At 50.0% G+C, this 24,486-nt stretch overlaps 1 protein-coding gene across 1 annotated transcript in view; it reads left to right on the top strand.

Moving 5' to 3' along the window:
- Positions 1-24,486, top strand: part of SYMPK (symplekin scaffold protein) — a 40,557-nt gene that overhangs the window by 10,751 nt on the left and 5,320 nt on the right. Inside the window, exons 5-13 of the mRNA XM_056510861.1 lie at positions 10-91; positions 1,388-1,501; positions 4,599-4,746; positions 7,681-7,841; positions 15,428-15,536; positions 15,620-15,720; positions 15,807-15,897; positions 18,692-18,793; positions 19,538-19,725. Of these exons, the coding sequence (XP_056366836.1) occupies positions 10-91; positions 1,388-1,501; positions 4,599-4,746; positions 7,681-7,841; positions 15,428-15,536; positions 15,620-15,720; positions 15,807-15,897; positions 18,692-18,793; positions 19,538-19,725 (1,096 nt within the window). The remainder of the gene's footprint in view (positions 1-9; positions 92-1,387; positions 1,502-4,598; positions 4,747-7,680; positions 7,842-15,427; positions 15,537-15,619; positions 15,721-15,806; positions 15,898-18,691; positions 18,794-19,537; positions 19,726-24,486) is intronic.

Here is a 24,486-nt window from a genome sequence, read left to right as displayed (position 1 = left end):
CTGTCCCAGGATCTTCACCAAGGTGGTGCTGGAGGCGCCGCTGATCACCGAGAGCGCGCTGGAGGTGATCCGGAAATACTGCGAGGACGAGGTGGGGACACTGAGGGGACACCAGGGGACATCGAGGGGACACCAGGGGATGTGGGGGACATCGAGGGGACACTGAGGGGACATGGGGGACATCGAGGGGACACTGAGGGGACACCAGGGGACGTGGGGGGACATCGAGGGGACACTGAGGGGACACCAGGGGACACAGTGGGGACATCAAGGGGACATGGGGGACATCGAGAGGACACTGAGGGGACATGGGGGACATCGAGGGGACACCAGGGACAATGGGGGACACAATGGGGACATCAAGGGGACATGGGGGGACACCAGGGGGACATGGAGGGGACACCAGGGGACATTGAGGGGACACATGGAAGGGACATGGGGAGATGAAGATGACACCTGAAGATGACACCTGGAGGTGACACGGGGCAGGTGCCACAAGGAGGTGACACACAGAGGTGACACCAGCTGACACACAGAGATGATGGGGGTCAGGTGCCACCCCAGGTGTCACAGAGAGGTCCCAGGTGCCACCCCAGGTGTCCCCGTGTCCCCGCAGAGCCGCACGTACCTGGGCATGGCCACACTGTGGTGACACCAGGTGACACAGAGAGGTGACAGGGCTCAGGTGCCACCCCAGGTGTCACAGAGAGGTGACAGGTGCCACCCCAGGTGTCACAGGGAGGTGACAGGTGCCACCCCAGGTGACACAGGGAGGTGACAGGTGCCGCCCCAGATGTCACAGGGAGGTGACAGGTGCCACCCCAGGTGTCACAGAGAGGTCCCAGGTGCCACCCCAGGTGACACAGGTGTCCCGCAGAGCCGCACGTACCTGGGCATGGCCACGCTGCGGTGACACACAGAGGTGACAGGGCTCAGGTGCCACCCCAGGTGACACAGAGAGGTGACAGGTGTCACCCCAGGTGACACAGGTGTCCCCGCAGAGCCGCACGTACCTGGGCATGGCCACGCTGTGGTGGCACCCTGTGACACAGAGAGGTGACAGGGCTCAGGTGCCACCCCAGGTGACACAGGGAGGTGACAGGTGTCACCCCAGGTGACACAGGTGTCCCCGCAGAGCCGCACGTACCTGGGCATGGCTGCAGTGCAGTGACACAGGTGCCAGGTGCCACCCCAGGTGACACAGAGAGGTGACAGGTGCCACCCCAGGTGCCACCCCAGGTGTCACAGGGAGGTGACAGGTGCCACCCCAGGTGACACAGAGAGGTGACAGGTGCCACCCCAGATGTCACAGGGAGGTGACAGGTGCCACCCCAGGTGTCACAGGGAGGTGACAGGTGCCACCCCAGGTGTCCCCGTGTCCCCGCAGAGCCGCACGTACCTGGGCATGGCCACGCTGCGCGAGCTGATCTTCCGGCGCCCCTCGCGGCAGTTCCAGTACCTGCACGTGCTGCTGGACCTCAGCTCCCACGAGAAGGACAAGGTGAGACACGGGGGGGGGGATTTGGGGGGTCCTGAGGGGATTTGGGGGGTCCTGAGGGGGGGATTTGGGAGGGTCCTGAGGGATTTTGGGGGGTCCTGAGGGGGTTTGGGGGGATTCTGGGGAGTCTTGGGGCGGTTTGGGGTCAGGCACTGCTGACACGCACAGGTGACACAGGTGACCCAGGTGACCCCCAGGTGACACAGGTGACACACAGGTGTTCCCCAGGTGCGGCAGCAGGCACTGCTGACGCACACAGGTCACACAGGTGACCCCCAGGTGTGACACAGGTGTGACACAGGTGACACTCAGGTGTTCCCCAGGTGCGGCAGCAGGCGCTGCTGACACAACAGGTCACACAGGTGTGACCCAGGTGACACAGGTGACGCTCAGGTGACCCAGGTGACACAGGTGACACTCAGGTGACACAGGTGACACACAGGAGGTGACACAGGTGTGACACAGGTGACACACAGGTGACACACAGGTGTTCCCCAGGTGCGGCAGCAGGCGCTGCTGACATACACAGGTGACACAGGTGATACCCAGGTGACACACAGGTGACACTCAGGTGACCCCCACGTGTCCCCAGGTGCGGCAGCAGGCGCTGCTGACATACACAGGTGACACACAGGTGTGACACAGGTGCCCCAGGTGTGACACAGGTGACACACAGGTGACCCAGGTGACCCCCAGGTGACACACAGGTGTTCCCCAGGTGCGGCAGCAGGCGCTGCTGACACACACAGGTGACACAGGTGACACTCAGGTGACACACAGGTGACACCCAGGTGCGGCAGCAGGCGCTGCTGACACACTCAGGTCACACAGAGGTGACACTCAGGTGACACACAGGTGACACACAGGTGACACAGGTGACACTCAGGTGACCCCCGCTGTCCCCAGGTGCAGCAGCAGGCGCTGCTGACACACAGGTGTGACCCAGGTGACCCAGGTGATACCCAAGTGACACGCAGGTGACACAGGTGACACAGGTGCTCCCCAGGTGCGGCAGCAGGCGCTGCTGACACACACAGGTGACACAGGTCACACAGGTGCCCCAGGTGTGACACAGGTGACACTCAGGTGACCCAGGTGACACACAGGTGGCACAGGTGACACACAGGTGACACAGGTGTGACCCAGGTGACATACAGGTGACATAGGTGTGATACAGGTGACACTCAGGTGACCCAGGTGACACACAGGTGGCACAGGTGACACACAGGTGTTCCCCAGGTGCGGCACCAGGCGCTGCTGACACACACAGGTGACACAGGTGTGACCCAGGTGACACTCAGGTGACCCCTGCTGTCCTCAGGTGCGGCAGCAGGCACTGCTGACATAGAGGTGACCCAGGTGTGATCCAGGTGACACAGGTGACACTCAGGTGACACTTAGGTGACCCCCACGTGTCCCCAGGTGCGGCAGCAGGCACTGCTGACACGCACAGGTGACACAGGTGACACAGGTGTGACACAGGTGACACAGGTGTGACCCACGTGCCCCCAGGTGACCCCCAGGTGACACGCAGGTGACACAGGTGTGACCCAGGTGACACTCAGGTGACCCCCACGTGCCCCCAGGTGCGGCAGCAGGCGCTGCTGACACGCACAGGTCACACAGGTGACCCCCAGGTGTGACACAGGTGACACTCAGGTGACCCAGGTGACACACATGTGGCACAGGTGACACACAGATGTTCCCCAGGTGTGGTAGCAGGCGCTGCTGACATACACAGGTGACATAGGTGTGACACAGGTGACACAGGTGTGACACAGGTGACACTCAGGTGACCCCCACGTGTCCCCAGGTGCAGCAGCAGGCGCTGCTGACACACACAGGTGACACACAGGTGACACAGGTGACACTCAGGTGACACACAGGTGACCCAGGTGACCCCCAGGTGACACTCAGGTGTTCCCCAGGTGCGGCAGCAGGTGCTGCTGACATACACAGGTGACACAGGTGACACAGGTGTGACACAGGTGACACAGGTGTGACCCAGGTGACACACAGGTGACACCCAGGTGACCCAGGTGACCCCCAGGTGACACTCAGGTGTTCCCCAGGTGCGGCAGCAGGCGCTGCTGACACACACAGGTGACACAGGTGACACACAGGTGTGACCCAGGTGACACACAGGTGACCCCCAGGTGACACACAGGTGACACAGGTGACCCCCACGTGTCCCCAGGTGCGGCAGCAGGAGCTGCTGACATACACAGGTGACACAGGTGTGACCCAGGTGTGACCCAGGTGACACTCAGGTGACACTCAGGTGACCCAGGTGACCCCCAGGTGACCCCCACGTGCCCCCAGGTGCGGCAGCAGGCGCTGCTGACATACACAGGTGACACAGGTGACCCAGGTGACACACAGGTGACCCAGGTGACCCCCAGGTGACCCCCACGTGCCCCCAGGTGCGGCAGCAGGCGCTGCTGACACACACAGGTGACACAGGTGACACAGGTGTGACCCAGGTGACCCCCAGGTGACCCCCACGTGCCCCCAGGTGCGGCAGCAGGCGCTGCTGACATACACAGGTGACACAGGTGTGACCCAGGTGTGACCCAGGTGACACACAGGTGACACAGGTGTGACACAGGTGACACAGGTGACCCACGTGCCCCCAGGTGCGGCAGCAGGCGCTGCTGACACACACAGGTGACACAGGTGACCCAGGTGTGACCCAGGTGACACACAGGTGACCCAGGTGACCCCCACGTGCCCCCAGGTGCGGCAGCAGGCGCTGCTGACATACACAGGTGACACAGGTCACACAGGTGCCCCAGGTGTGACCCAGGTGACCCCCAGGTGACCCCCGCTGTCCCCAGGTGCGTCAGCAGGCGCTGCTGACACACACAGGTGACACAGGTGTGACACAGGTGACCCAGGTGACACACAGGTGACCCAGGTGACCCCCAGGTGACACACAGGTGACACAGGTGACACAGGTGTGACACAGGTGACCCACGTGTCCCCAGGTGCGGCAGCAGGCGCTGCTGACACACACAGGTCACAGAGGTGACCCCCAGGTGACACACAGGTGACACAGGTGACACACAGGTGACACAGGTGACACTCAGGTGTTCCCCAGGTGCGGCAGCAGGCGCTGCTGTTCATCAAGCGCATGTACGAGAAGGAGCAGCTCCGCGAGTACGTGGAGAAATTCGCCCTCAACTACCTGCAGCTGCTGGTGCACCCCAACCCGCCCTCGGTGCTGTTCGGGGCCGACAAGGACACGGGTGAGACACAGTGTTCCACGGGGAGCCTCGGGTGTTCCACGGGAACCTCGGGTGTTACACGGGGAAACTCGGGTGTTCCACGGGAACCTCGGGTGTTCCACGGGGAACCTCGGGTGTTCCACGGGGAACCTCGGGTGTTCCACGGGGAACCTCGGGTGTTCCTCGGGAATCCAGAATGTTCCACGGGAAACGTCGGGTGTTCCACGGGAATCCAAAATGTTCCACGGAGAACCTCGGGTGTTCCTCGGGAATCCCCAAAATATTCCACGGGAATCCAAAATGTTCCACGGGGAACGTCAGGTGTTCCTCGGGAATCCAAAATATTCCATGGGAAATGTCAGATATTCTATGGGAAATGTCAGATATTCCATGGGAATCCAAAATGTTCCACGGGGAACCTCGGGTGTTCCACAGGAATCCAAAATGTTCCACGGGAAACGTCGGGTGTTACACGGGAATCCAGAATGTTCCACAGGGATCCAAAATATTCCACGGGGATCCAAAATATTCCACGGGAAACCTCGGGTGTTCCTCGGGAATCCAAAATGTTCCACGGGAATCCAAAATATTCCATGGGAAATGTCAGACATTCCATGGGAATCCAAAATATTCCATGGGAATCCAAAATATTCCACGGGGAACCTCGGGTGTTCCTCGGGAATCCAGAATGTTCCACAGGGATCCAAAATGTTCCACGGGAATCCAAAATATTCCATGGGAAATGTCAGACATTCCATGGGAATCCAAAATATTCCATGGGAATCCAAAATGTTCCACGGGGAACCTCGGGTGTTCCTCGGGAATCCAGAATGTTCCACAGGGATCCAAAATGTTCCACGGGAATCCAAAATATTCCATGGGAAATGTCAGACATTCCATGGGAATCCAAAATATTCCATGGGAATCCAAAATATTCCACGGGGAACCTCGGGTGTTCCTCGGGAATCCAGAATGTTCCACAGGGATCCAAAATGTTCCACGGGAATCCAAAATATTCCATGGGAAATGTCAGACATTCCATGGGAATCCAAAATATTCCATGGGAATCCAAAATGTTCCACGGGGAACCTCGGGTGTTCCTCGGGAATCCAGAATGTTCCACAGGGATCCAAAATGTTCCACGGGAATCCAAAATATTCCACGGGGAACCTCGGGTGTTCCTCGGGAATCCAAAATGTTCCACAGGGATCCAAAATATTCCACGGGGAACGTCGGGTGTTCCATGGGAATCCCCAAAATATTCCATGGGAATCGAAAATATTCCACGGGGAACGTCGGGTGTTCCACGGGAATCCAAAATGTTCCACGGGGAACCTCGGGTGTTCCTCAGGAATCCAGAATGTTCCACAGGGATCCAAAATATTCCACGGGAATCCAAAATGTTCCACGGGGAACCTCGGGTGTTCCTCGGGAATCCAAAATGTTCCACGGGAATCCAGAATATTCCATGGGAAATGTCAGATATTCCATGGGAATCCAAAATATTCCACGGGGAACGTCGGGTGTTCCTCGGGAATCCAGAATGTTCCACGGGAATCCAGAATGTTCCACGGGAATCCAAAATATTCCACAGGAATCCAAAATATTCCATGGGAAATGTCAGATATTCCACGGGAATCCAAAATGTTCCACGGGGAACCTCGGGTGTTCCACGGGAATCCAAAATATTCCACGGGAAACCTCGGGTGTTCCTCGGGAATCCAAAATGTTCCACAGGGATCCAAAATATTCCACGGGAATCCAAAATGTTCCACGGGAATCCAAAATATTCCATGGGAAATGTCAGATATTCCATGGGAATCCATAATGTTCCATGGGAAACGTCAGGTGTTCCTCGGGAATCCAAAATGTTCCACGGGGAACCTCGGGTGTTCCACGGGAATCCAAAATATTCCACGGGGATCCAAAATATTCCACGGGGATCCAAAATATTCCACGGGAATCCCCAAAATATTCCATGGGAAATGTCGGGTGTTACACGGGAATCCCCAAAATATTCCGTGGGAAACGTCGGGTGTTCCACGGGAATCCAAAATATTCCACGGGAATCCGAGATATTCCATGGGAAATGTCAAATATTCCATGGGAATCCAAAATATTCTGTGGGAAACATCAGATATTCCATGGGAAACGTCGGGTGTTCCACGGGGATCCAAAATGTTCTACAGGAAACATCAGGTATTCCATGGGAATCCAAAATATTCCACGGGAAATGTTAAATACTCCATGGGAATCCAAAGTATTCCTCGGGAATCCAAAATATTCCATGGGAATCCAAGATATTCCATGGGAAATGTCAGATGTTCCATGAGAAGCCCCAAATCCCTGTACCTGTACCTGTACCTGTGCCTGTACCTGTCCCTGTCCCTGTACCTGTACCTGTCCCTGTACCTGTACCTGTCACCCTGTTTTGTGTCACACAGAGGTGGCAGCTCCCTGGACAGAGGAGACCATCAAGCAGTGCCTGTACCTGTACCTGTACCTGTCCCTGTCCCTGTACCTGTACCTGTCCCTGTACCTGTACCTGTACCTGTACCTGTACCTGTGCCTGTGCCTGTACCTGTCCCTGTACCTGTACCTGTACCTGTACCTGTACCTGTACCTGTACCTGTGCCTGTACCTGTACCTGTCCCTGTGCCTGTCCCTGTCACCCTGTTTTCTGTCACACAGAGGTGGCAGCTCCCTGGACGGAGGAGACCATCAAGCAGTGCCTGTACCTGTACCTGTGCCTGTGCCTGTGCCTGTACCTGTACCTGTACCTGTACCTGTCACCCTGTTTTTGTCCCCAGAGGTGGCAGCTCCCTGGACAGAGGAGACCATCAAGCAGTGCCTGTACCTGTACCTGTCCCTGTCCCTGTACCTGTACCTGTCCCTGTGCCTGTACCTGTGCCTGTCCCTGTACCTGTACCTGTCACCCTGTTTTTTGTCACTCAGAGGTGGCAGCCCCCTGGACGGAGGAGACCATCAAGCAGTGCCTGTACCTGTACCTGGCCCTGCTGCCGCACAACCACAAGCTGATCCACGAACTCGCCTCCGTCTACACCGAGGCCATCGCCGACATCAAGCGCACGGTGCTGCGCGTCATCGAGCAGCCGGTCAGGGACAGGGACAGGGACAGGGACACTGGGGACACTGGGGACATTTGGGGACACTGGGGACATTTGGGGCATTGGGGATATTGGGGACACTGGGGACACCGGGGACACTGGGGATATTGGGGACATTGGGGACATTGGGGATATTGGGGACACTGGTGACATTGGGGATATTGGGGACACTGGGGACATTGGGGACACTGAGAACACTGGGGACATTGGGGACACTGGGGACACTGGGGACATTTGGGACACTGGGGACATTGGGGACATCAAGCGCACGGTGCTGCGCGTCATCGAGCAGCCGGTCAGGGACAAGGACAGGGACAGGGGGGTCACTGGGGACATCTGGGGATAGCAGGGACATGGGGACATTGGGGACACTGGGGACACTGGGGACACTGGGGACACTGGGGACACTGAGGACATTGGGGACATTGGGGAGACTGGGGACAGTGGGAACATCTGGAGATACTGGGGACACTGGGGACATTGGGGACATGAGGACACTGGGGACACTGGGGACATTGGGGACACTTGGGGACATTGGGGACACTGGGGACACTGGGGACAATTGGGGACATTGGGGACACTGGGGACAGTGGGGACACTGGGGACATTGGGGACACTGGGGACACTGGGGACATTGGGGACATTTCGTGTGTTTCCTGCTCAGATCCACCGGATGGGCGTGAACTCCCCAGTGACAATTTGTGATTTGGGGTTTACAGAAATGCAGATTTTTGATAATTTTGGGTTTAGAAATGCAGATTTCGGTTAATTTCGGGTCATTTTGTGTGTTTCCTGCTCAGATCTGCGGGATGGGCATGAACTCCCCAGTGACAATTTGTGATTTTGGGTTTACAGAAATGCAGATTTTGGTTAATTTTGGGTTTAGAAATGCAGATTTCGGTTAATTTTGGGTCATTTTGGGCTTACAGAAATGCAGATTTTGGTTAATTTTGGGTTTAGAAATGCAGATTTTTGTTAATTTTGGGTTTACAGAGATGCAGATTTCTGTTAATTTCGAGTTCAGAAATGCAGATTTCGGTTAATTTCGGGTTCAGAAATGCAGATTTCGGTTAATTTCGGCTGTTCCCTGCTCAGATCCGCGGCATGGGCATGAACTCCCCAGTGACAATTTGTGATTAATTTTTGGGTTTACAGAAATGCAGATTTTTGTTAATTTTGGGTTTAGAAATGCAGATTTCGGTTAATTTTGGGTGATTTTGGGTTTACAGAAATGCAGATTTCGGTTAATTTTGGGTTTAGAAATGCAGATTTTTGTTAATTTTGGGTTTAGAAATGCAGATTTCGTCAATTTTGGGTGATTTTGGGTTTATAGAAATGCAGATTTTGGTTAATTTTGGGTCATTTTGGGTTTAGAAATGCAGATTTTTGTTAATTTTGGGTTTACAGAGATGCAGATTTCTGTTAATTTTGGGTTTAGAAATGCAGATTTCTGTTAATTTCGTGTCATTCCTGCTCAGATCCGCGGCATGGGCATGAACTCCCCAGTGACAATTTGTGATTTTGGGTTTACAGAAATGCAGATTTCGGTTAATTTTGGGTGATTTTGGGTTTACAGAAATGCAGATTTCGGTTAATTTTGGGTTTAGAAATGCAGATTTCGGTTAATTTTGGGGCATTCTCTGTAATTCCTGCCCAGATCCGCGGCATGGGCACGAACTCCCCAGTGACAATTTGTGATTTTGGGTTTACAGAAATGCAGATTTTTGATAATTTTGGGTTTACAGAAATGCAGATTTCGGTTAATTTTGGGTTTACAGAAATGCAGATTTCGGTTAATTCTGGGTTTACAGAGATGCAGATTTCGGTTAATTTTGGGTGATTTTGGGTTTAGAAATGCAGATTTCAGTTAATTTCGGGTGTTTCCTGTTCAGATCCGCGGCATGGGCATGAACTCCCCAGTGACAATTTGTGATTTTGGGTTTACAGAAATGCAGATTTTTGTTAATTTTGGGTTTAGAAATGCAGATTTTTGTTAATTTTGGGGTTTACAGAGATGCAGATTTTTGTTAATTTTGGGTTTAGAAATGCAGATTTTTGTTAATTTTGGGTTCAGTAATGCAGATTTCGGTTAATTTCGGCTGTTCCCTGCTCAGATCCGCGGGATGAGCATGAACTCCCCAGTGACAATTTGTGATTAATTTTGGGGTTTACAGAAATGCAGATTTCGGTTTATTTTGGGTTTACAGAAATGCAGATTTTTGTTAATTTTGGGTTTACAGAGATGCAGATTTTTGATAATTTTGGGTTTAGAAATGCAGATTTTTGTTAATTTTGGGTTTACAGAGATGCAGATTTTTGTTAATTTTGGGTTTAGAAATGCAGATTTCGGTTAATTTTGGGTTCAGTAATGCAGATTTCGGTTAATTTCGGCTGTTCCCTGCCCAGATCCGGGGCATGGGCATGAACTCCCCAGTGACAATTTGTGATTTTGGGTTTACAGAAATGCAGATTTTTGTTAATTTTGGGTTTACAGAAATGCAGATTTCGGTTAATTTTGGGTGATTTTGGGTTTATAGAAATGCAGATTTCGGTTAATTTTGGGTGATTTTGGGTTTACAGAAATGCAGATTTTTGTTAATTTTGGGTTTAGAAATGCAGATTTCAGTTAATTTTGGGGGATTCTCTGTAATTCCTGCTCAGATCCGCGGGATGGGCACGAACTCCCCAGTGATAATTTGTGATTTTGGGTTTACAGAAATGCAGATTTCGGTTAATTTTGGGTTTAGAAATGCAGATTTTGGTTAATTCTGGGTTTACAGAGATGCAGATTTCGGTTAATTTTGGGTTTAGAAATGCAGATTTTGGTTAATTTTGGGTCATTTTGGGTTTACAGAAATGCAGATTTTTGTTAATTTTGGGTTTACAGAAATGCAGATTTTTGATAATTTTGGGTTTAGAAATGCAGATTTCGGTTAATTTCAGCTGTTCCCTGCCCAGATCCGCGGCATGGGCATGAACTCCCCAGTGACAATTTGTGATTTTGGGTTTACAGAAATGCAGATTTTTGTTAATTTTGGGTTTACAGAGATGCAGATTTCGGTTAATTTTGGGTGATTTTGGGTTTACAGAAATGCAGATTTCGGTTAATTTCGGGTTCAGAAATGCAGATTTCTGTTAATTTTGGGTTTAGAAATGCAGATTTCTGTTAATTTCGTGTCATTCCTGCTCAGATCCGCGGCATGGGCATGAACTCCCCAGTGACAATTTGTGATTTTGGGTTTACAGAAATGCAGATTTTGGTTAATTTTGGGTTTAGAAATGCAGATTTCGGTTAATTCTGGGTTTACAGAGATGCAGATTTCGGTTAATTTTGGGTGATTTTGGGTTTAGAAATGCAGATTTTGGTTAATTTCGGGGGATTCTCTGTAATTCCTGCCCAGATCCGCGGCATGGGCACGAACTCCCCAGTGACAATTTGTGATTAATTTTGGGGTTTACAGAAATGCAGATTTTTGTTAATTTTGGGTTCAGAAATGCAGATTTTGGTTAATTTTGGGTTTACAGAGATGCAGATTTTGGTTAATTTTGGGTTTAGAAATGCAGATTTCGGTTAATTTTGGACGAACTCCCCAGTGACAATTTGTGATTAATTTTGGGGTTTACAGAAATGCAGATTTCGGTTAATTTTGGGTTTAGAAATGCAGATTTTGGTTAATTTTGGGTCATTTTGGGTTTACAGAAATGCAGATTTTTGTTAATTTTGGGTTTACAGAGATGCAGATTTCGGTTAATTTTGGGTTTAGAAATGCAGATTTCGGTTAATTTCGGGTGTTCCCTGCTGAGATCCGCGGCATGGGCACGAACTCCCCAGTGACAATTTGTGATTTGGGGTTTACAGAAATGCAGATTTTTGATAATTTTGGGTTTAGAAATGCAGATTTTGGTTAATTTCGGGTGATTCTCTGTAATCCCTGCTCAGATCCGCGGCATGGGCATGAACTCCCCAGTGACAGTTTGTGATTTTGGGTTTACAGAAATGCAGATTTTTGATAATTTTGGGGTTTACAGAAATGCAGATTTCGGTTAATTTCGGGTTTACAGAGATGCAGATTTTGGGTCATTTTGGGTTTAGAAATGCAGATTTCGGTTAATTTTGGGTTTAGAAATGCAGATTTCGGTTAATTTCGGGTCATTTCGTGTGTTTCCTGCTCAGATCCTCGGCATGGGCATGAACTCCCCAGTGATAGTTTGTGATTTTGGGTTTACAGAAATGCAGATTTTTGTTAATTTTGGGTTTACAGAAATGCAGATTTTGGTTAATTTTGGGTGATTTTGGGTTTACAGAAATGCAGATTTCGTTTAATTTTGGGTTTAGAAATGCAGATTTTTGTTAATTTTGGGTTTACAGAAATGCAGATTTTTGTTAATTTTGGGTTTAGAAATGCAGATTTCAGTTAATTTTGGGTTTACAGAGATGCAGATTTTTGATAATTTTGGGTTTAGAAATGGAGATTTCGGTTAATTTCGGGTGTTTCCTGCTCAGATCTGCCACATGGGCACGAACTCCCCAGTGACAATTTGTGATTAATTTTTGGGTTTACAGAAATGCAGATTTTGGTTAATTTTGGGTTTAGAAATGCAGATTTCGGTTAATTGTGGGTCATTTTCGGTTTACAGAGATGCAGATTTCGGTTAATTTTGGGTTTAGAAATGCAGATTTCGGTTAATTTTGGGGCATTCTCTGTAATTCCTGCTCAGATCAGCGGCATGGGCACGAACTCCCCAGTGACAATTTGTGATTTTGGGTTTACAGAAATGCAGATTTTTGTTAATTTTGGGTTTACAGAGATGCAGATTTTTGTTAATTTTGGGTTTTCAGAGATGCAGATTTTTGTTAATTTTGGGTTCAGAAATGCAGATTTCGGTTAATTTTGGGTCATTTCGTGTCATTCCTGCCCAGATCCGCGGCATGGGCATGAACTCCCCAGTGACAGTTTGTGATTAATTTTGGGTTTACAGAAATGCAGATTTCGGTTAATTTTGGGTTTAGAAATGCATATTTTTGATAATTTTGGGTTTACAGAGATGCAGATTTCGGTTAATTTTGGGTTTAGAAATGCAGATTTCGGTTAATTTCGGGTTCAGAAATGCAGATTTCGGTTAATTTCAGCTGTTCCCTGCCCAGATCCGCGGCATGGGCACGAACTCCCCAGTGACAATTTGTGATTTTGGGTATACAGAGATGCAGATTTTGGTTAATTTTGGGTTTAGAAATGCAGATTTTTGTTAATTTTGGGTTTACAGAGATGCAGATTTCGGTTAATTTTGGGTTTAGAAATGCAGATTTCGGTTAATTTCGGCTGTTCCCTGCTCAGATCCACGGCGTGGGCATGAACTCCCCAGTGACAGTTTGTGATTAATTTTTGGGTTTACAGAAATGCAGATTTCGGTTAATTTTGGGTTTAGAAATGCAGATTTCGGTTAATTTTGGGTGATTTTGGGTTTATAGAAATGCAGATTTTGGTTAATTTTGGGTCATTTTGGGTTTACAGAAATGCAGATTTTTGTTAATTTTGGGTTTAGAAATGCATATTTCGGTTAATTTTGGGTTTACAGAAATGCAGATTTCGGTTAATTTCGGGTTTAGAAATGCAGATTTCGGTTAATTTCGGGTGTTCCCTGCTCAGATCCGCGGCATGGGCATGAACTCCCCAGTGACAATTTGTGATTTTGGGTTTACAGAAATGCAGATTTTTGATAATTTTGGGTTTACAGAAATGCAGATTTCGGTTAATTTCGGGTTCAGAAATGCAGATTTCGGTTAATTTCGGGTGATTCTCTGTAATCCCTGCTCAGATCCGCGGCATGGGCACAAACTCCCCAGTGACAATTTGTGATTTTGGGTTTACAGAAATGCAGATTTTTGATAATTTTGGGTTTACAGAAATGCAGATTTCGGTTAATTTTGGGTTTAGAAGTGCAGATTTTTGTTAATTTTGGGTTTACAGAGATGCAGATTTCGGTTAATCTTGGGTTTAGAAATGCAGATTTTTGTTAATTTTGGGTTTACAGAAATGCAGATTTCGGTTAATCTTGGGTTTAGAAATGCAGATTTCGGTTAATTTTGGGTTTACAGAGATGCAGATTTCGGTTAATTTTGGGTTTAGAAATGCAGATTTCGGTTAATTTCGGCTGTTCCCTGCTCAGATCCGCGGCATGGGCACGAACTCCCCAGTGACAATTTGTGATTTGGGGTTTACAGAAATGCAGATTTTTGATAATTTTGGGTTTAGAAATGCAGATTTTGGTTAATTTTGGGTTTAGAAATGCAGATTTTTGTTAATTTTGGGTTTACAGAGATGCAGATTTTTGTTAATTTTGGGTTCAGAAATGCAGATTTCGGTTAATTTCGGCTGTTCCCTGCTCAGATCCTCGGCGTGGGCATGAACTCCCCAGTGACAATTTGTGATTTGGGGTTTACAGAAATGCAGATTTCGCTTAATTTTGGGTTTAGAAATGCAGATTTTTGTTAATTTTGGGTTTAGAAATGCAGATTTCGGTTAATTTTGGGTGATTTTGTGTTTACAGAGATGCAGATTTTTGTTAATTTTGGGTTTAGAAATGCAGATTTCGGTTAATTCTGGGTTTACAGAGATGCAGATTTCGGTTAATTTTGGGTGATTTTGGGTTTAGAAATGCAGATTTCAGTTAATTTCGGGTGTTTCCTGTTCAGATCCGCGGCATGGGCATGAACTCCCCAGTGACAATTTGTGATTTTGGGTTTACAGAAATGCAGATTTTTGTTAATTTTGGGTTTAGAAATGCAGATTTTTGTTAATTTTGGGGTTTACAGAGATGCAGATTTTTGTTAATTTTGGGTTTACAGAAATGCAGATTTTTGTTAATTTTGGGTTTAGAAATGCAGATTTTGGTTAATTTCGGGTGTTTCCTGCTCAGATCCACGGCATGGGCATGAACTCCCCAGTGACAGTTTGTGATTTTGGGTTTACAGAAATGCAGATTTCGGTTAATTTTGGGTTTACAGAGATGCAGATTTCGGTTAATTTTGGGTTTAGAAATGCAGATTTTTGTTAATTTTGGGTTTAGAAATGCAGATTTCGGTTAATTTCGGGTGATTCTCTGTAATTCCTGCCCAGATCCGCGGCATGGGCATGAACTCCCCAGTGACAGTTTGTGATTTTGGGTTTACAGAAATGCAGATTTCGGTTAATTTTGGGTTTACAGAAATGCAGATGTTTGTTAATTTTGGGTCTACAGAGATGCAGATTTTTGATAATTTTGGGTTTAGAAATGCAGATTTCGGTTAATTTCGGGTGTTCCCTGCTCAGATCCGCGGGATGGGCATGAACTCCCCAGTGATAATTTGTGATTTTGGGTTTACAGAAATGCAGATTTTTGATAATTTTGGGTTTACAGAAATGCAGATTTCGGTTAATTTCGGGTTCAGAAATGCAGATTTCGGTTAATTTCGGGTTTAGAAATGCAGATTTTTGTTAATTTTGGGTTTACAGAGATGCAGATTTTTGTTAATTTTGGGTTCAGAAATGCAGATTTCGGTTAATTTCGGGGGATTCTCTGTAATCCCTGCCCAGATCCGCGGCATGGGCATGAACTCCCCCGAGCTGCTGCTGCTGGTGGAGAACTGCCCCAAGGGCGCCGAGACGCTGGTGACGCGCTGCCTGCACAGCCTGACGGACAAAGGTGGGCGCGGGGACACCCCGGGGGGGGGGGGACACCCGGGGGTGGCAGTGACGTCACCAGTGTCCCCTCCCCCCTCCCCGCAGTGCCCCCCTCCCCCGAGCTGGTGAAGCGGGTCCGGGATCTGTACCACAAGCGGCTGCCGGACGTGCGGTTCCTGATCCCGGTGCTCAACGGGCTGGAGAAGGTGGGTGTGGCCTTTGTCACCTCCCCCCGCTGTCACCCGGTGTCACCCGGTGTCACCCGGGCTGAGCGGGGCTGTTGTCACTGCAGAAGGAGGTGATCCAGGCCCTGCCCAAACTCATCAAACTCAACCCCATCGTGGTGAAGGAGGTGTTCAACCGGCTGCTGGGGACACAGCACGGTGAGGGGACACTGGGGACAGTCTGGGGACAATGGGGACAGTCTGGGGACACAGCACGGTGAGGGGACACTGGGGACAGTCTGGGGACAATGGGGACAGTGGGGACACGGGGGACAGTGGGGACAATGGGGACAGTCTGGGGACAGTCTGGGGACAGTCTGGGGACAGTCTGGGGACAGTCTGGGGACAATGGGGGCAGTGGGGATGGCTGGGGACAGCTGGGGACACAGCACGGTGAGGGGACACTGGGGACAGTCTGGGGACAATGGGGACAGTTTGGGGACAGTGGGGACAGTCTGGGGACACAGCACGGTGAGGGGACACTTTGGGGACAGTCTGGGGACAATGGGGACAGTCTGGGGACACTGGGGACACTGGGGACAGTCTGGGGACAGTGGGGACAGTCTGGGGACACAGCACGGTGAGGGGACAGTCTGGGGACAGTCTGGGGACAATGGGGACAGTCTGGGGACAGTGGGGACAGTCTGGGGACTCAGCACGGTGAGGGGACACTGGGGACAGTCTGGGGACAATGGGGACAGTGGGGACAGTGGGGACAGTCTGGGGACAATGGGGACAGTCTGGGGACTCAGCACGGTGAGGGGACACTGGGGACAGTCTGGGGACACTGGGGACAGTCTGGGGACTCAGCACGGTGAGGGGACACTGGGGACAGTCTGGGGACAATGGGGACAGTCTGGGGACACAGCACGGTGAGGGGACACTGGGGACAGTCTGGGGACAGTGGGGACAGTCTGGGGACACAGCACGGTGAGGGGACACTGGGGACAGTCTGGGGACAATGGGGACAGTCTGGGGACAATGGGGACAGTCTGGGGACCCAGCACGGTGAGGGAACAGTCTGGGGACACTGGGGACAGTCTGGGGACTCAGCACGGTGAGGGGACAGTTTGGGGACAGTCTGGGGACACTGGGGACAGTGGGGATGGCTGGGGACAGCTGGGGACACAGCACGGTGAGGGGACACTGGGGACACGGGGGACAGCCTGGGGACAATGGGGACAGTGGGGATGGCTGGGGACAGTCTGGGGACACTGGGGACAGTCTGGGGACACAGCACGGTGAGGGGACACTGGGGACAGTCTGGGGACAATGGGGACACTGGGGACAGTCTGGGGACAGTCTGGGGACAATAGAGACAGTCTGGGGACCCAGCACGGTGAGGGGACAGCTGGGGACAGTCTGGGGACACTGGGAATGGCTGGGAACAGTCTGGGGACCCTCTGGGGACAATAGAGAGAGTCTGGGGACTCAGCACGGTGAGGGGACAGCCTGGGGACACTGGGGACAGTCTGGGGACAGTTTGGGGACAGCCTGGGGACACAGTACGGTGAGGGGACACTTTGGGGACAGTGGGGATGGCTGGGGACAGTCTGGGGACAATGGGGATGGCTGGGGACAGCTGGGGACTCAGCACAGTGAGAGGACACTGGGGACAGTCTGGGGACTCAGCACGGTGAGGGGACACTTTGGGGACAGTCTGGGGACACTGGGGATGGATGGGGACAATGGGGACAGTCTGGGGACAGTGGGGACACTGGGGACGGTGGGGATGGCTGGGGACAGTCTGGGGACAGTGGGACAATGGGGATGGCTGGGGACACTGGGGACAGTCTGGGGACACTGGGGACAGTCTCGGGACTCAGCACGGTGAGGGGACAATGGGGACAGTCTGGGGGCAATGGGGACAGTCTGGGGACAGTGAGGATGGCTTGGGGACAGCTGGGGACAGTCTGGGGACATGGGACAGCTTGGGGACAGCCTGGGGATGGCTTGGGGACATGGGAGAGCCCTGGAGTGGGACTGGGGACATCGCAGGGGTTGGGGACACTGTGACATCCCAGGAGGGGCTGTGGGAGCACAGGGTGGCCCCAGGGCCACCCCAGGAGTGTGACACAGCCCCTGTCCCCTGTCACCCCTGTATTCCCTGTCCCTGTTCCCATCCCTGTCACCGCTCTGTCCCTGTCCCTGTCACCCCCGGTCCCTGTCCCTGTCCCGTCCCTGTCACCCCCATGTCCCTGTCCTGTGTCACCCCCGTGTCCCTGTCACCCCTGTGTCCCTGTCCCTGTCCCCTCTCTGTCCCTGTCCCCCCTGTGTCCCTGTCCCATCCCTGTCACCCCTGTGTCCCTGTCCCCATGTCCCTGTCCCTGTCACCCCCGTGTCCCTGTCCCCCCGGTGTCCCTGTCCCCCCCGTGTCCCTGTCCCTGTCCCTGTCACCCCCGTGTCCCTGTCCCTGTCCCGGTGTCTCTGTCCCTGTCCCTGTCACCCCGGTGTCCCTGTGTCCCTGTCCCTGTCCCTGTCACCCCCGTGTCCCTGTCACCCCTGTGTCCCTGTCACCCCTGTCCCTGTCCCTGTCACCCCCGTGTCCCTGTCTCTGTCCCTTCCCTGTCCCCCCCATGTCCCTGTGTCCCTGTCCCTGTCCCTGTCACCCCTGTGTCCCTGCCCCTGTCCCTGTCCCTGTCACCCCCGTGTCCCTGTGTCCATGTCCCTGTCCCTGTCCCTGTCACCGCCATGTCCCTGTCCCATCCCTGTCACCCCCATGTCCCTGTCACCCCCGTGTCCTTGTCCCTGTCCCTGTCCCCGTGCCCTGTCCCTGTCCCTGCTCTGTCCCTGTCCCTGTCACCCCGGTGTCCCTGTCTCTGTCCCATGTCCCTGTCCCTGGCCCATCCCTGTCACCCCCGTGTCCCTGTCACCCCTGTGTCCCTGTCCCTGTCCCTGTCACCCCCATGTCCCTGTCACCCCCGTGTCCCTGTCCCTGTCCCTGTCCCCGCAGGTGACGGCGCCTCGGCCGTGTCCCCGCTGAACCCCGGGGAGCTGCTGATCGCCCTGCACAACATCGACTCCTCCAAGTGTGACATGAAATCCATCATCAAAGGTGGGACAGGGACAGGGGACACCAGGGAATGACAGGGACAGCCAGGGGGTGACACTGACACAGGGGGACACAGGACACTGTGCATGGACTGCTCCAAGTGTGACATGAAATCCATCATCAAAGGTGGGACACCATGGGGACTTGGGGACACCAGGGGGACACCAGGGGGTGACACTGACACAGGGGGACACAGGACACCTGTCCAAGTGTGACATGAAATCCATCATCAAAGGTGGGACACCATGGGGACACCAGGGGGACATGGGGACACCAGGGGGACATGGGGACACCATGGGGACAGGGACACCATGGGGACATCCAGGAGGTGACAGGGACACGGGGGGACACACGGGACAGAAGTGAGGGGGACATGGGACCCCTGTCCATGGACTCCAGTCCCTCCCAGTCCCTCCCAGTCCCTCCCAGTGCCATTTGAGTCCCTCCACTCCCCTCCCAGTCCCTCCCAGTCCCCTCCCAGTCCCTCCCAATCCCCTCCCAGCTCCCTCCCAGTCTCTCCCAGTCCCTCCCAGTCCCCTCCCACCCCTCCCAGTCCCTCCCAGTCCCTCCCAGTGACTCTCCCCGCAGCCACCAACCTGTGTTTCGCCGAGAGGAACGTGTACACATCCCAGTCCCTCCCAGTCCCTCCCACTCCCCTCCCAGTTCCTCCCAGTCCCTCCCAGTCCCTCCCATTCCCTCCCAGTCCCTCCAGTCCCTCCCAGTCCCTCCCAGTGACTCTCCCCGCAGCCACCAACCTGTGTTTCGCCGAGAGGAACGTGTACACGTCGGAGGTGCTGGCGGTGGTGATGCAGCAGCTGATGGAGCAGAGCCCGCTGCCGATGCTGCTGATGCGCACGGTGATCCAGGCCCTGACCATGTACCCGCGCCTGGGCGGCTTCGTCATGAACATCCTGTCCCGCCTCATCATGAAACAGGTGTGGGACACCCCAGAGCAACAAAAAATCCCGCTGGGGTTGGCTAAAAATGCAAAAAAAATCCCGCTGAAATTACCCCAAAAATCCCCCAAAAGATCCAGCTGGAACTGGCCAAAAATACCAAAAAATCCTGATGGAATTACCCCAAAAATTCCAAAAACCTCCCGCTGAAATTACCCAAAATCCCGCTGAAATTACCCCAGAATTCACCCCAAAACTGGCCCTGAAATCCCACTGAAATTATCCCAAAATTCCTGCGAAAATCCCACTGAAATTACCCCAAAATCCCAAAAAAATTCCACTGAAATTACCCCAAAATTCACCCAAATCTGGCCCCAAAAACCCTTTGAAATTACCCCAAAATTCCTACAAAAATCCCACTGAAATTACCCCAAAATCCCAAAAAAATTCCACTGAAATGACCCCAAAATTCACCCAAATCTGGCCCCAAAAACCCTTTGAAATTACCCCAAAATTCCTACAAAAATCCCGCTGAAATTACCCCAAAATCCCAAAAAAATTCCACTGAAATTACCCCAAAATTCACACAAAACTGGCCCCAAAAACCCTTTGAAATTACCCCAAAATTCCTGCAAAAATCCCACTAAAATTACCCCAAAAATCCCCCAAAAATCCCGCTGAAATTACCCAAAAACCCGCTGAAATTATCCCAAAATTCACCCAAATCTGGCCCCAAAATCCCCCTGAAATGACCCCAGAACTGCCCCAGACTGGCCCTGGAATTCCCGGTGCTCAGGGTGCTCCTGACCATGTACCCGCGCCTGGGCGGCTCCGTCATGAACATCCTGTCCCGCCTCATCATGAAACAGGTGTGGGACACCCCAGAGCAACAAAAAATCCCGCTGGGATTACCCCAAAATTCACCCCAAAACTGGTCCTGAAATTACCTCAAAATCCCCCAAAAAATCCCACTGGAATTACCCAAAAATATAAAAAAATCCCACTGGAATTAGCCAAAAATATCAAAAATATCCTGCTGGGATTACCCAAAAATACCAAAAAATCCCACTGGAATTAGTCAAAAATGCCAAAAAATCCCACTGGAATTAGTAAAAAATGCGTAAAAAATCCCGCTGAAATTACCCAAAATACAAAAAAAAATCCCACTCAAATTAGCCAAAATCCCACTGAAATTACCCCAAAAATCACCCCAAAACTGTTCCTGAAATCCCATTGAAATTATCACAGAATTCCTGCAAAAATCCCGCTGAAATTACCCCAAAATCCCAAAAAAATTCCACTGAAATTACCCCAAAATTCACCCAAATCTGGCCCCAAAATCCCCCAGAAATTACCCCAAAATTCCTGCGAAAATCCCGCTGAAATTACCCCAAAATCCAAAAAAAATTCCACTGAAATTACCCCAAAATTCACCCAAATCTGGCCCCAAAAACCCTTTGAAATTACCCCAAAATTCCTGCAAAAATCCCACTAAAATTACCCCAAAAATCCCCCAAAAATCCCGCTGAAATTACCCAAAAACCCGCTGAAATTATCCCAAAATTCACCCAAATCTGGCCCCAAAATCCCCCTGAAATTACCCCAAAAATCCCCAAAAAAATCCCACGGAAATGAACCAAAAACCCGCTGAAATTTTCCCAGAATTCACCCAAAACTGGCCCTGAAAACCCACTGAAATTAACCCAAAATTCCTGCGAAAATCCCACTGAAATTACCCCTAAATCCCAAAAAAATTCCACTGAAATGACCCCAAAATTCACCCAAATCTGGCCCCAAAAACCCTTTGAAATTACCCCAAAATTCCTACAAAAATCCTGCTGAAATTACCCCAAAATCCAAAAAAAATTCCACTGAAATTACCCCAAAATTCCCCCAAATCTGGCCCCAAAATCCCCCTGAAATGACCCCAGAACTGCCCCAGCCTGGCCCCGGAATTCCCGGTGCTCAGGGTGCTCCTGACCATGTACCCGCGCCTGGGCGGCTCCGTCATGAACATCCTGTCCCGCCTCATCATGAAACAGGTGGGGGACACCCCAGAGCAACAAAAAATCCCCCTGGGGTTGGACAAAAATGCAAAAAAATCCCGCTGGAAATAGCCAAAAATTCACCCCAAAACTGGTCCTGAAATCATCCCAAAATCCCCCAAAAAATCCCCCTGGGATTAGCCAAAAATACAAAAAAAATCCAGCTGGAATTACCCAAAAATATCAAAATTATCCTGCTGGGATTGGCCAAAAATAAAAAAAAATCCCACTGGAATTACCCAAAAATACCAAAAAATCCCACTGGAATTAGTGAAAAATGCCTAAAAAATCCCGCTGAAATTACCCAAAATACAAAAAAAAAATCCCACTCAAATTAGCCAAAATCCCGCTGAAATTATCCTAAAATTCACCCAAATCTGGCCCCAAAATCCCCCTGAAATTACCCCAAAAATCCCCCAAAAAATCCCGCGGAAATTAACCAAAAACCTGCTGAAATTTTCCCAGAATTCACCCAAATCTGGCCCCAAAATCCCCCTGAAATTTTCCCAGAATTCACCCAAAACTGGCCCTGAAAACCCACTGAAATTATCCCAAAATTCCTGCGAAAATCCCACTGAAATTACCCCAAAATCCCAAAAAAATTCCACTGAAATTTCCCCAAAATTCACCCAGAACTGGTCCCAAAATCCCACTGAATTTACCCCAAAATTCCTGAAAATCCCACTGAAATTTACTCTAAAATTCCTGCGAAAATCCCACTGAAAGTACCCCAAAATACAAAAAAAGTCCCGCTGAAATTACCCAAAAACCCGCTGAAATTACCCCAGAATTCACCCCAAACTATTCCTGAAATCTCACTGAAATTATCCCAGAATTCCTTCAAAAATCCTGCTGAAATTACCTGAAATTACCCCAAAAATCACCCAAAACTATCCCTGAAATTATCACAGAATTCCTGCAAAAATCCCCCTGAAATTATCCTAAAAATCACCCCAAATCTGGCCCCAAAATCCCACTGAATTTACCCCAAAATTCCTGCGAAAATCCCACTGAAATTACCCCAAAATCCCCCAAAAAATCCCACTGGAATTAGCCAAAAATATAAAAAAATCCCGCTGGAATTACCCAAAAATACAAAAAAATCCTGCTGGAATTACACCAAAATTCACCCCAAAATTGATCCTGAAATTACCCCAAAATTTCTGCGAAAATCTCACTGAAATTACCCCCAAAATCATCCAGAAGTGTCCCTGAAATCCTACTGAAATTATCCCAAAATTCCTGCGAAAATCCGGCTGAAATTACCCCAAAAATCCCCAAAAAATCTTGGTGGAATTACCCCAAAATTCACCCCAAAATTGGCCCAGAAATCCCCCTGAAATTACCCCAAAATACAAAAAAAATCCCATTGAAATTAGCCAAAAATACAAAAAAATAAAAATCCCACTGAAATTACCCCCAAAATCCCCAAATAATCCCAGTGGAATTACCCCAAAATACAAAAATAATCCCACTGGAATTAGCCAAGAATACCAAAAAATCCCACTGGAATTAGTCAAAAATGCTTAAAAAATCCCACTGAAATTATCCAAAATGCAAAAAAAATCCCACTCAAATTAGCCAAAATCCCACTGAAATTACCCCAAAAATCCCCAAATAATCCCTGTGGAATTTCCCCAAAATACAAAAAAAATTTCGCTGCAAATTTCCAAAAATACCAAAAAATCCCACTGAAATTACCCCAAAATCCCCCAAAAAATCCCGCTGGAATTGGCCAAAAATACCAAAAAAATCCAGCTGGAATTTCCCCAAAATACAAAAAAAATCTCGCTGGAATTAGAAAAAAATTCAAAAAATCCCGCTGGAATTACCCCCAAAAATTAAAAAAAAAAATCCCACTGGAAATAGCCAAAAATAATTTAAAAATCTCTCTGAAATTAGCCAAAATCCTGCTGAAATTACCCCAAAAATTCCAAAATAATCCTGCTGCAATTACCCAAAATCCCACTGAAATTACCCCAGAATTCACCCCAAAACTGGCCCTGATATCCCACTGAAATTATCCCGAAATTCCTGCGAAAATCCCGCTGGAATTACCCCAAAATCCCAAAAAAATTCCCCTGAAATTATCCCAAAATTCACCCAAATCTGGCCCCGAAATCTGACTGCAATTACCCCAAAATTCCTGCAAAAATCCCCCTGAAATTATCCCAAAATTCACCCAAATCTGGCCCTGAAATGCCACTGAAATTATCCCAAATTTCCTGAAAATCCCACTGAAATTTACTCTGAAATTCCTGCGAAAATCCTGCTGAAATTACCCCAAAATACAAAAAAAAAAAAAAAAATCCCGCTGAAATTATCCCAAAAATCACCCAAAACTATCCCTGAAATCCCACTGAAATTATCCCGGAATTCCTGGAAAAATCCCACTGAAATTACCCCAAAATTCACCCAAATCTGGCCCCAAAATCCCACTGAAATTATCCCAGAATTTCTGGGAAAATCCCACTGAAATTACTCCAAAATCCCTTAAAATCCCACTGAAATTATACCAAAATTCACCCCAAAACTGGCCCTGAAATCCCACTGAAATTATCCCAAAATTCCTGAAAATCCCACTGAAATTTACTCTAAAATTCCTGCGAAAATCTTGCTGAAATTACCCCAAAATACAAAAAAAAATCCCACTGAAATTACCCAAAAACCCGCTGAAATTATCCCAAAAATCACCCAAACCTATCCCTGAAATCCCACTGAAATTATCCCGGAATTCCTGCGAAAATCCCACTGA

Source organism: Oenanthe melanoleuca, chromosome 25 (genome assembly GCF_029582105.1).
Source record: "Oenanthe melanoleuca isolate GR-GAL-2019-014 chromosome 25, OMel1.0, whole genome shotgun sequence".
In the NCBI taxonomy this organism is placed as follows: Eukaryota; Metazoa; Chordata; class Aves; order Passeriformes; family Muscicapidae; genus Oenanthe; species Oenanthe melanoleuca.
The sequence above is the reverse complement of the archived record's forward strand: the minus strand, read 5'-3'. Positions and strand labels throughout refer to the sequence as shown.